Source organism: Stegostoma tigrinum, chromosome 7, assembly GCF_030684315.1.
Source record: "Stegostoma tigrinum isolate sSteTig4 chromosome 7, sSteTig4.hap1, whole genome shotgun sequence".
NCBI lineage: Eukaryota > Metazoa > Chordata > Chondrichthyes > Orectolobiformes > Stegostomatidae > Stegostoma > Stegostoma tigrinum.
In genome coordinates this window covers 79,439,575-79,451,905 of record NC_081360.1, presented here as the reverse complement: position 1 = coordinate 79,451,905, position 12,331 = coordinate 79,439,575, and the positions used below count along the sequence as shown (strand labels likewise).

Below are 12,331 nucleotides of genomic sequence, written 5' to 3'. Positions count from 1 at the left end.
AATTTGAAAAAGTCAAGTTGGAACATCTAAAATATTTAATTGAAAACTATTATTCGTCGTCCAAGTTCATTTGATTTTTGTCGAAATATTTACTGATGCCAAAGCATTGTTTGATGAAAATGAAATGTTCTCAAACGTTTCCTCAAGTAGATAAAATCTTTATTTTAACATCCCAGATTCAATTTCAATGATGGAAATGCATTAAATTATATCTGAGTGTGTACATTTTTGTTTTTATCCCCATGTCATTTGCATAATTCAGCACATTAAATGTTTTGTTCTAGTTTCATTTTTTTTCCATCTTATATGGAATGTTCTAAAAAATTGATAAAATGGAAAATGTGACTTTTGATATAAAAAATGCATGACCAGTAGTATTGTAGCAAAATATGTATTTTATATATATATAGTTTTGATCTTGTCTTGATGCTGATTCTGAGCCGCATGTCGAACAATCTGCAACGACTTTCGTATTTTAATTTGATAGCTTTTCCCTTGGTCTGTGAATCTCCAGTAGTAGCTGTTGTAGTATTCATATCTTCACACTCTTCCCTTGGAGAATGGTGTGAAGCAGTGACAGGAGTCATACACTAATTAACAGTCTGACTGCCTGAAATGTGAATGTGCCTTCTATGGCTGCCGCCAACTAGTTAGCAGCTGTAAAGGTGCCCTGCCCGACGTGGCAGAAAGGTTTTATACGTGCCCATTATCCACGCTGCGAAACTGCCACCCATCAGATGTCAGTATTCCTCCGCATTTAAACCTGGAATTCACCCATTGCTGCGCAACCTAGTTACAGAGAGTCATACAGCATAGAAACTGGCCCTTCAATCCACCATGTCTAAGAAGATCAACAATAAACTGCACTAATTCCATTTAGATGCACTTGGTGTATAGCCTTCAATGCTCTGGCATTTTAAATGCTCATCCAGATGCCTCTGAAATGTTGAGTGTGTACCTGGCTTCACCAAATTCTCAGCTAGTGCATTCCATATTTCAACCATCCTCTGGGTGAAACATTTCTTCCTCAGATCTCTTCTAAACCATTTACTCCTCACCTTATACTTGTGCATTCTGGTCTTAGACATATGCAATGGGCAAAAGGTTCTCAAGATCTATCCTATGTGTGCTTCTCATGATTGTGTATATCTCAATCAGATCACCCACCAACCTCCCTCGCTCCACCAAAAACAAACTCAGCTATGCCTGCCTCTTTGTAGATTACGTGAAACTGTCCCTCTACTGCACCTACACAGGCCCCAAACCCCACCTCTTCCTCCGTTACATTGATGACTGTACCGGTGCCACCTCTTGCTCCCCAGAGGAGCTCAAGCAGTTCATCCACTTCACCAACACCTTCCACCAAAACCTCAAGTTCACCTGGGCCATCTCCAACACATCCCTCACTTTCCTGGACCTCTCAGTCTCCATCTCAGGCAACCAGCTTGTAACTGTTGTCCATTTCAAGCCCACTGACTCCCACAGCTACCTAGAATACACCTGCTCCCACCCACCCTCCTGTAAAAATTCCATCCCCTATTCCCAATTCCTCCGCCTCCGCCGCATCTGCTCCCAGGATGAGGCATTCCATTCCTGCACATCCCAGATGTCCAAGTTCTTCAAGGACCGCAACTTTCCCCCCACAGTGGTCGAGAACGCCCTTGACCGCGTCTCCAGCATTTCCCGCAACACATCCCTCACACCCCGCCCCCGCCACAACCTCCCAAAGAGGATCCCCCTCGTTCTCACACACCACCCCACCAACCTCCGGATACAACGCATCATCCTCCGACACTTCTGCCATCTACAATCCGACCCCACCACCCAAGACATTTTTCCATCCCCACCCTTATCTGCTTTCCGGAGAAACCACTCTCTCCATGACTCCCTTGTTCGCTCCACACTGCCCTCCAACCCCACCACACCCGGCACCTTCCCCTGCAACCACAGGAAATGCTACACTTGCCCGCACACCTTCTCCCTCACCCCTATCCCAGGCCCCAAGATGGCTTTCCATATTGAGCAAAGGTTCACTTGCACATCTGCCAATGTGGTATACTGCATCCACTGTACCCGGTGTGGCTACCTCTACATTGGGGAAACCAAGCGGAGGCTTGGGGATCGCTTTGCAGAACACCTCCACTCGGTTCACAATAAACAACTGCACCTCCCAGTCGCAAACCATTTCAACTCCCCCTCCCATTCTTTAGATGACATGTCCATCCTGGGCCTCCTGCAGTGCCACAATGATGCCACCCGAAGGTTGCAGGAACGGCAACTCATATTCCTCTTGGGAACCCTGCAACCCAATGGTATCAATGTGGACTTCACCAGCTTCAAAATCTCCCCTTCCCCCACCGCATCCCAAAACCAGCCCAGTTCATCCCCTCTCCCCACTGCATCACACAACCAGCCCAATTCATCCCCTCCCCCCACTGCATCCCAAAACCAGCCCAACCTGTCTCTGCCTCCCTAACCTGTTCTTCCTCTCACCCATCCCTTCCTCCCACCCAAGCCGCACCTCCATTTCCTACCTACTGACCTCATCCCACCTCCTTGACCTGTCCGTCTTCCCTGGACTGACCTATCCCCTCCCTACCTCCCCACCTATACTCTCCTCTCCCCCTATCTTGTTTTCTCTCCATCTTCGGTCCACCTCCCCCTCTCTCCCTATTTATTCCAGAACCCTCACCCCATCACCCTCTCTGATGAAGGGTCTAGGCCCAAAACGTCAGCTTTTGTGCTCTTGAGATGCTGCTTGGCCTGCTGTGTTCATCCAGCTTCACACTTTATTATCTTGGATTCTCCAGCATCTGCAGTTCCCATTATCTCAGCTTATCCAGTCTTTCCTTGTAACTAAGACTTGCCATCCCAGACAACATTCTGGTAAATTTCCTTTGCACCCTCACTGGTGCGATCACATCTTTTCAATAGTGTGGTGACCAGAACTGCACACAGTATTCTGCCTGTGGCCTAGCTAATGTTTTATAAAGTTGCTCCCATGTCCTATGCCTTGGATAATGAAGGCAAATATGCCTTCCTCGCCTCGGTACCTACCTGTGCTGATACCTTCAGGGGTCTATGGAGTTATACACAGAGGTCCCCTTGTTCCTCAGGACTCCGAAAGACCTATCATTCCTTGTGTACATACTTACGTCATCAGATCTCCCAAAATGCACTTATCAAGATAAAATTCCATCTGCCATCGTCCCTCAGAATTTTTTCCAATAATTTCCCTAATACTGATGTTAGAATAACTGGTCTGCAGTTACCTAGCCTATCTGTGTTGCCCTTCTTCTTCATCAAAGGAATTGCATTAGCTGTCCTCCAGTCATCTGGCCCTTCATCACTGGCTAGCAAAATATTAAATATCTGTAACATAGCTCCAGCAATTTCCTTCTTTATCTCCCTACCTCGCCTGGAATACAGCTTATCAGGACTTGGGTCGGGGCTGCGGTTTATGCACCTTTATGCCCACTAACACGTGTAATACTCCTCCTTATTAATCTTAATATGCTTTAGAACCTCATGACCATAACTGAAATTCCCAGTAATAATGTATTTCACCCTGAGACTCTCCTCCCTGGGATTTTTAAGACCTGAAACTTCTGACAAAAATAAAGACATGCTATCACTCTTTCCATTCTAATGATAGCAAAATTACTGAAATAAAATGCACATAAATATTACCCTGAAAAATTCCCTAATGTCTGAAAAGGCTGATCTCTTCTCTCACAGCAACTTTTAAAATTTAAAATGGCAAAGTGGATCCAAGAATTGGAATGTCATTAAAAGTTACATTAAATGTCACTAACAAATTCATGTCTCCACGACTGCAAGGAAGACAAGAAGTTGTCAATGTTTTGAACTTTGTTTCCGTGAAATATTCTTAATAAGGTCTAGATATACATGCAGGCCTAGAGTTTAAATATGGACATAAATTAAATCACCATGCTATTTAACACTGCTTTGAAAACAAATTCAACTGGAAAACAGTCCCAGCCACAAAACTCCTTATGCTTCAGGAGATAATGAGCGGAACAATATAAAAACCGAAAGAACTGCGGATGTTGTAAATCAGGAACAAAAACAAAGTTGCCGGAAAAGCTCAGCAGGTCTGCCAGCATCTTGTGAAGGCAAAAACAGAATTAACATTTTGGGTCCAGTGGCCCTTCATCAGAACTTTCCTTGTTTTTGTTCCAGTCTGCCAGACCTGCTGAGCATTTTCAACAATTTTATTTTTGGTCATGTGCAGAACAATGTTCCATCAACTTTTAAAATATTCATCTACAGAATGTGGGTATCACTAACTGGGTCAGAATTTATTGCCCAATCAGAGTTGCCTTTGAGAAGGTGGCGGTGAGCTATCTTCTTAAACAGATGCAGTACAATTGCAGTCCAATGCACCCATTTGTCACGGTGAGAACAAACTTCAAATTAGACCATAAAACCCTAAGATATGGAGCGAAATTGGGCAATTTGGCCCATTCAGACTGCTCCACCATTCAATCATGGCTATATTTCTCAAACCCATTCTCTTGCCTTCTCCCTGTAGCCACTCATCCCCTAACTAATCAAGAACCTATCTATCTTTGTCTTAAATATAACTCAGTAAGTTTTTGTTTAAGTGCAAAAGCACTAATGCACATTTTTAAAATTTAATTTATCAAGCTTTCATATTTCAGTGTCATTTTCAGCTATTTAAAAGCAGAGTGGATGAGAAACTTTCAAAAATATTATTTTTTGCTGAGACACTTGCAGCTGCATTCGTAAAATTTCTTCAGTTCACCCATTGCAAAAACATCAGCATTTTTAATGCAAAAAGTGTGCTTTCCATTGCACTGCCTAATTGCACTTGCTCATGGGAGATTTTATGTTGTGATTGTCTAAATGTATTTGAGTGAAAACTTGGATCATAGTTTCACTTCAGAAAATGACTACAATTGAGGTCCACATTGCCAATTGTTCTTAAAGTGAAAACTCTTCTTAATGCCATCTCATAACAGATTCCCCAAAAGGATTTACAGATGCAAAGCACTGGCCTCCAAATAAAGTGACAAAATATAAGCATAATTTTTAAAAACAGGCATCAATACATACAAAAAAAGTACTATCTGGTTTTCCATATAGAATAATGTACTTTGGCTCCTTTAAAGTGATTAGATTAACAGATCCAAATGGTTATGTTGTTATGGATTACTTTAATTGATATGTATAATTTAAAAAAGAACTGCACATAATCCAGGTTTTTCTTTTAAATCTTGTGTGCTTTCTAAATTTGCATAAAGAGTAGTAGGCTTACAGATGCACTCACCCTTTGTTTACAGTGGTCAACTGCTTTAGGAAGGATTTCACTTTTGGCTATTAAGTTCAAGTGTAAGGTTATGGGTTACAGATAGTCTTTCCTGTAGCACTTAATATTTCAATTTCTTCGATAGATATCTTGGTCATTTTGTCAGAATTAATATGGGAATCACATATTACAAGCTGCCAAAATGCTTGCATGACAATCGGGGTACATCATAAGAGTTTATTCATTTTGACTCCTGCACAGAGTACACCTTCCCAGCCGCACATCATTTCAATAAGGTCTGGCAGGTCCTACCCACCCTTGAGAGCACTTAACAGTGGGCTATCATCAAAAGCGGCTATCTTCTTCAGACACTGTGTCACTGTCTGCTCCCTGGCCTTGATCCCACACGGAGGTGCGCATCTTGCTTTTCCCTGAGCATCTTTCAGCTGCAAGGTAACAACTACTGTCATATAGTCAAAATCCTTGATATTTTTACCCAAGTCTGTCACAGTTAGTTATTAATGCCGAGTGCTTGAGAAAGAAAATCAGTGGTTTTGTGTCTTCCTTAAGGCTTGCTTTTATTCCCCAACTGCAGCTATTCGTATCCCACCTTCAAACTGACTAGCAGACAGCATGAGACATTTAGCTGCAGATCAAAGGCTGCACGTCAAGTGCAGGTCTCACTTTAACAAGATGTCACAACAGATATCTTTAGATGATCTTACCAAGCTGGCTAAAGTTTGTTGCTTGCGTTCTTTGTAGAATTCAATTTTGCTTCCCTCAAGGCAAACCCAAGAAGTGGTCCAGTTTTTCCTGAAAAAGAAACAAGATTTTCATGCCCTCAGATCAAATTTGTCACAGTGCGGAATGTTCATGACTATCGATCTTGTAATACCCAATCAATCTGATAAAAATTAGTCTGACAAAATGTTTGTTCTGAAGTTTAGAAACAGATATAATTATTATTGCATCAAACTTCATTTCATTCTTTTGTTACCCTTCGAACTCAAAATAGACTGCAACAACTTGGGTGTTGAAATCACTTCCCTGAAGTTTAGTGTTGGGATTAGGAATGGAGATTAGCGGAATCAGAACTAACGTAGCATCATGCAGAAAAAGAAAGTGCTTTCATCTCATTTTTATGATCCTCATCATTCCCTACTGATTTCCAAGAAGCACTTTATTTCTACAAAAATACTTGTCATATAGTGTTATGCAGTGAAATTCTACTACTTTTGAATGAGAGCAGCATCATTCATTTCACTCTAGTTCTAGAAACATGCTTCATTATTGTTTAACCAGCTATTAGTCACAGATAGTATGTTTTATCATGTTATCAATCTTGTTACCAAAGGGTTCATTTGTTATATACTACCTTTTACTAGTATATTTTGAAAGATATTGAAATAAATTTCAAAGAATTCTTCTCGCTTGTCACTGGAAAGTACCGATTCAAGCTGTAGAGTGGTTACATGGAGCCGAGTACACATCAGTATTTTGGTCAAATTGCTGTTCACCATATCTGATCTGAGACAGGCTATTTGACTGTGACAGCATAGGAGGCATAACTATCCTCTCTTGTCATCATCTTTTTTTTTAATGATTGGGAAAAGGAATGTCAGTTACTTTGTTGTCTCTCTTGCATTACCCAGGGAGACTGAACGAGGCACAAGGGATTGCCCTGACTGAGATCAACTAACTCAGCATGGAGTAAGAATCAAACCTGAAACTTTACATGTTGGAATTGCTCAATTTCAAACTTATTGATTCATTTCTCAATCAAGTGGATAAGGATATTTCAGATGAAATTTTATATTTTTGTTCCTTCATACAGTAATGTTTTAACGTAGATAAGTTAGAAAATTGGTGCAGCCACAGGGTAGTGTCAATGCTACCTTACCAAAATTCTCATAGTACCTATCGTTTTATGGCCTAATAATGAAAAAGAAAGGACTGTGATATTCTGTCCCTCTAAGATAAGCATTGAATAGATAGACATTGCAAATCAGATGCCCATGCAATGAAATATGTTGAGCTTAAAAACACCGATGTAAAGATATATTTTTTATAAAAAATACCTGATAAAGGTGTCATTGAACCCTGATCAATTATTGACCCTACGTCAGGCCCAGGAGGCCCAAGTTTAAGCTCCACCTGTTCCAGAGGTATGTTATAACATTTCTGAACAGGTTGCTTAGGAAACATCGAAGAGACGGTACCAATGTTAGAGATTAAGGAAATGTTTCAAATGTCCTGAATAATTATTATGATTAATTTTAAAAATGTATTTACTGTTACCTTAGCAAGTAATTTGCCACACTATACATTAGAACTTCTTTTGTTAAATATTTCAACAACTTTCTGATTTAAGATGGGTATGAACAAGCATATACATGTAATATATCAATTACCATTTTAAGAATAAATTAGATAAACTGTGCCCATGCATGTTTTGTTCTTTCCCATTCTAGACAAAGAGATGCCACTGAAGGTGGGACAGATTTCAAATTGTCTAAATCAGCCTTTATAAGTAATGAAATTACACAAAATGTGGTCTGGAAACTTGTCAGCCTCTGAACCCATTATCCATCTGTTACCATTTTTTTAAGAGACTGGCCATTGGGCAGGCAACACACCTGCCTGTTTCATTAAACCATCTATTTTTTTTTAGTTTGAAAGTTGGAGTTCCAGCAAATAAAACCCTGACAGAAATACATGGAGACAACTTGGCAATATATGCCTTGTGCACTCGCTGATTAATTTTACTGGTGATCCAGAAAGACAGCAGTCAAAAAGGTCATTTTTTTTATGTGGAGTCTGAAAGAACAAGAATGCGCTGTTCAATGTTTATCTTGACCAAATCAGATTCGGTCTATGGTTGTCAAGTATTTTAAGCTTCTTTATTTTAAATACAGATTTCCAACAACCACAGTGCTTTGCTTTTGTATTAGTGATTCAAAAATGGATGCCACAAATCTCTGCAATTTCATGTAACTACATGACAAGATACATTTATTACTCACACATTGGTATCAGTCCTATTAATATCAATCCCTATAGAGAAGGTATTTAAGTGGCATCATTAACCATTTTAACATGTATGTCTATAGGGGGTTACAAAAAGCTTTTCTGTGTGGCATGTCCTTATATAGCCACCAGATGGTAGCAAAATCAGCAGCACATCAATGGAGATGACAGGACAATACCAAATGGCAATTTTATTATTTTTTAAAAGCCCATTTGATTGTGCAGTTAGTAACGTCTGTATAATTAGGATGCTCAGAACATGAACTCCTCCAGGATTTCGCAGTCTACTGAATTGTACAGGAGAGATTTATGAACGGGGCTGCAGAGAATCAAATGGAAGTAAAGATCTCCCTGTGGTGTGTGCCAGGGTTGAATTTATTACATTTGTCTTACTTTTCCTGCCTGTTCCTGTTAACACATGAGTCTATTCTGAAACAACTAGATCAAAGTAATCATCACAGAAACTGAAAGCCAGACAATAGGTGAGATGAAAGACAGGCAATGTAAAAAAGACACACATAATTGCATATGCCTTTAGCGATAACAAATGTTGCTCCTGACAGACATTGCTAGTATGAATGCACCTTTCTGTGTAATTACGTTTTTGGTAAATCAGAAAAACCTTAAATTAACAGAGAAATACAATGTTTTGCTAGTGCTACCGGGGTATATGTTCACAGAATCACACAACACAGAAACAGGCGGAGCAAAAACGAGAACAGTTCTGCGGAAAGGTCACCGGACTCAAAATGTTAACTCTGATTTTTTCTTCACAGATGCTGCCAGGCCTCCTGAGCATTTCCAGCAACTTCTGGTTTTGTTCCTGATTTACAGCGTCCGCTATTCTTTTGGTTTTTATTACGGAAACAAACGGGTTATGTTTGAAACCATAATTACACTTCATGGAAATGTAGTATGTAACTTTAAACAAAAACTTCTTTTGTCAAAGAATGTAAACTATTGTTCTACTCATCCTTCTTTAAATTTTGCTCATATCTTCATATGGTCAGATTATAAAAAAAAACTGATTTAAATTTAAAATACAACCGCTTAAAGTATTTAGTAAGAATCAAGTATTGACTTGTAACTCTAAAGGCACATTCATTGGACGGTGCTGACTTTTTGAGTCAGTTTTTTTTCCTATTTATGTAAAAGATTGATAATTACTGCACAGTTGGAAATAAGCATTAAAATGTGTACATTATTTTTGGAGTTTTGCACATTACTAGTAAAGCTAATGTGTACTTAAAAAATGTCCAGGATCTACTCTAGATCACTAAAATCAAGCAATCAATGAAACAAAATAAAAAAGGATTGCAGCATCTGGAATGAATTTGTCAGTCGTGATAAAACTTCACTGCGGAAGAAGGTGTAAGTATCGATAAAAATGGCTAATATGCAGATTATTATCCTTGGGGTACAAGTTTAAAATTGCATAACTGCATCAAAGAACAGGTGACCTCTTCGAATGTGAATTAAATTTGACTCAGTTTTATTTGATACTATGGTGCGTTCAGGCAGTGTAACTTCCGCTTTTACATTTGCAAACGATGATGTACCTGTTGATAGCTTTGACCTTTTTACACAATGTTTTATTTACTTATATTTAACACCAAACAGCACTAGTTTACTTTAAAATGAATGTACCCTCTCAAACTGCACATTAAAAAGCAATCTATTATTAAAACCCAACTACCAGTAATAAAACAATGAACCAAATCATAGTCATAAAGTTTTACAGTGCAAAAAGAGGCATTCTGGCTCATCATTTCTACACTGCTCATCAAGCACCTGTCTACTCTAGCCCTATTTTCCATCTCTTGCCTCATATCTTTGTATGCTACGGCATTTTAAGTAATCATCTGCATGTTTCTTACAGGCTGCGATGGTTTCTGCATCTACCATCCTTCGAGGCAGTGAGTTCTAGATATCCAAAACCCTCTAAATGAAAAAAGCCCTTAAATCGCTTTAAACATTTTTCTCTTTACCTTAAATATATGTCCCTTTGTTAATGATCTCTCCACTCATCCACTCCCACTCTATTTATGCACCTCAATTGTATACACCTCAATCAGTTACCCACTCAGACTTCTCTGCTTTGAGGCAAGCAACCTTAGCCTGTCTAGTATGTCTTCAGAACTAAGATGTTCCAGCCCAAGTAGACATTGTGAATGTCCTCCACTGCAATCATATCCTTCCTACAGTTTGCCAATCAAAACCGTCTACTGTACTCAAACCGTGGTCAAACCAACATTTTATACAGCTCCATCATAACCTCTGTACTCTGGTATTCAGTACCTAAACTCATAAAGGTAAACATCCCATCTGCCTTCCTAACCAATTTATCCACTTGCCTGAAATAAAAACCAAAAGAACTGTGGATGCTGGGAATAAATTAAAACAGAAATTGATGGAAAAGCTCAGCAGGTCTGGCAGCATTTGTGGAAAGAAATCAGATTTAACATTTCAGATGCAGTGACCCTTCCTGGGAACATTGTCCTTTTCCTTTCAAGGATCAGTGGGCATGTAAACCAATGCCTCTCTGATCCTCTATACTTATTAAGACCCTACCATTCATCATGTACTTTATTGTTTTTTTCAGCCTTCCAAAATCCATCACCTCACAATTCTCAGTATTAAATTTCATCTGCCATTTTTCTGTCCATCTGATAAGCCAGCCGTATTGTCCTGTAGACGAAAGCTTTCCTACTCGCAGTTGGCCAAATCATCAATTTTTACATCATCTGTGAACTTGCTGATGAAACCTCCTATACTCATGATAGATCATTAATGTTACAAACAGCAAGGGGCCTAGCATCAAACCCTACAATATGACACTGAAAGCAAGCTTTCAGTCACAAAAAAAACCCTCTGAACATCACTTTCTGCCTCCTGTTGCCGAGTCATTTTTGGATCCAATTTGCCAAATTACCCTGAACCCCATTGGGTCTTACCTTCTTGAACAGTGCCCCATCAAAGATCTCACAAAAACCTCACTGAAGTCTAAGTGCACTATTCAGCTGCACAATCCTCATCCACACATCTAGTTATCCATTTGTAAAACCCAACCAAACCTGTCAGACATGATCTCCACCTGACAAAACCTTGCTGACAATGCTTGATTGACCCTTGTCTCTAAAAAAGGGAGATTGATTCCATCCCTTAGAATGTTTTTCCAATAGTTTCTCCACCACTGATGTTTGGCTCAGTGACCTATAGTTCCCTGGTTTATCCCTACCACCCTCTTGAATAATGAAAGCATATTATATGTTCTGTAGCTTTCAGACACTTCTTTTGTGTCCAGAGAGGATTAGAAACTTAATGTCATGGCCCCTGTGATCTCCTCCTTTGTCTCCCGTGGCAGTCTAGGATACATCTCAGTGAACCCTGGGGGTTATCCAGTGTTAATCCTAATATCAGTTGCAATGTGTTTATCACATTCCTATTCCTTGAGTTCTATCTCTACATTATTCTTCTCAATCAAAAATATAGATATAAAGTTCTCATTTAAAATCTTTCTTGTAACTTCCATGTCTACCCACAGTTTGCTACTTAGGCCCGTAATGTGCCCAAATATACTTACAAATACTTTTTGATTTTCCTTTATTTGACTCATCAGTGCTTTTTCATGCCCCTTCTTTGCTTTTCTGATTTCATTTGTAAACAATTCCCTGCACTTTTCTTATGCCTCTAAGGCTTCTGGTTTTCTAAACTCTTAGTATCTACCAAGCATCTTTCCTTTCCTTTTTCTATCCTGAACATTTCTTGATATCTGGGGTTCTCTGGAGCATTTTACCTCACTCTTGATCTTTACAGGAAGATGTTGGCCCTTTACTTTCACTGTTTCCATTTTGAAAGACTCCCATTGCTCCAATGCATTTTTTTTGCCCAAGCACCTGCTCCCAGTCCACTTTGGCCAAGTCATGTCTTAGCCAATTAAAATTGATCTTACCCATTTCAGTACCTTATTTCTGGTTCATCTTTATCCTTTTCAATGACTATCTTAAATCT

General features: G+C 39.4%; 1 protein-coding gene across 2 annotated transcripts in view; it reads right to left on the bottom strand.

Annotated features, from left to right (window-relative positions):
- LOC125453778 (rho GTPase-activating protein 15-like) overlaps positions 1-12,331 on the bottom strand; it is a 729,405-nt gene that overhangs the window by 552,278 nt on the left and 164,796 nt on the right. For both annotated transcript variants that reach the window (XM_048533693.2, XM_059647442.1), the window contains exon 6: positions 6,019-6,106. In XM_048533693.2, the coding sequence (XP_048389650.1) occupies positions 6,019-6,106 (88 nt within the window). The remainder of the gene's footprint in view (positions 1-6,018; positions 6,107-12,331) is intronic.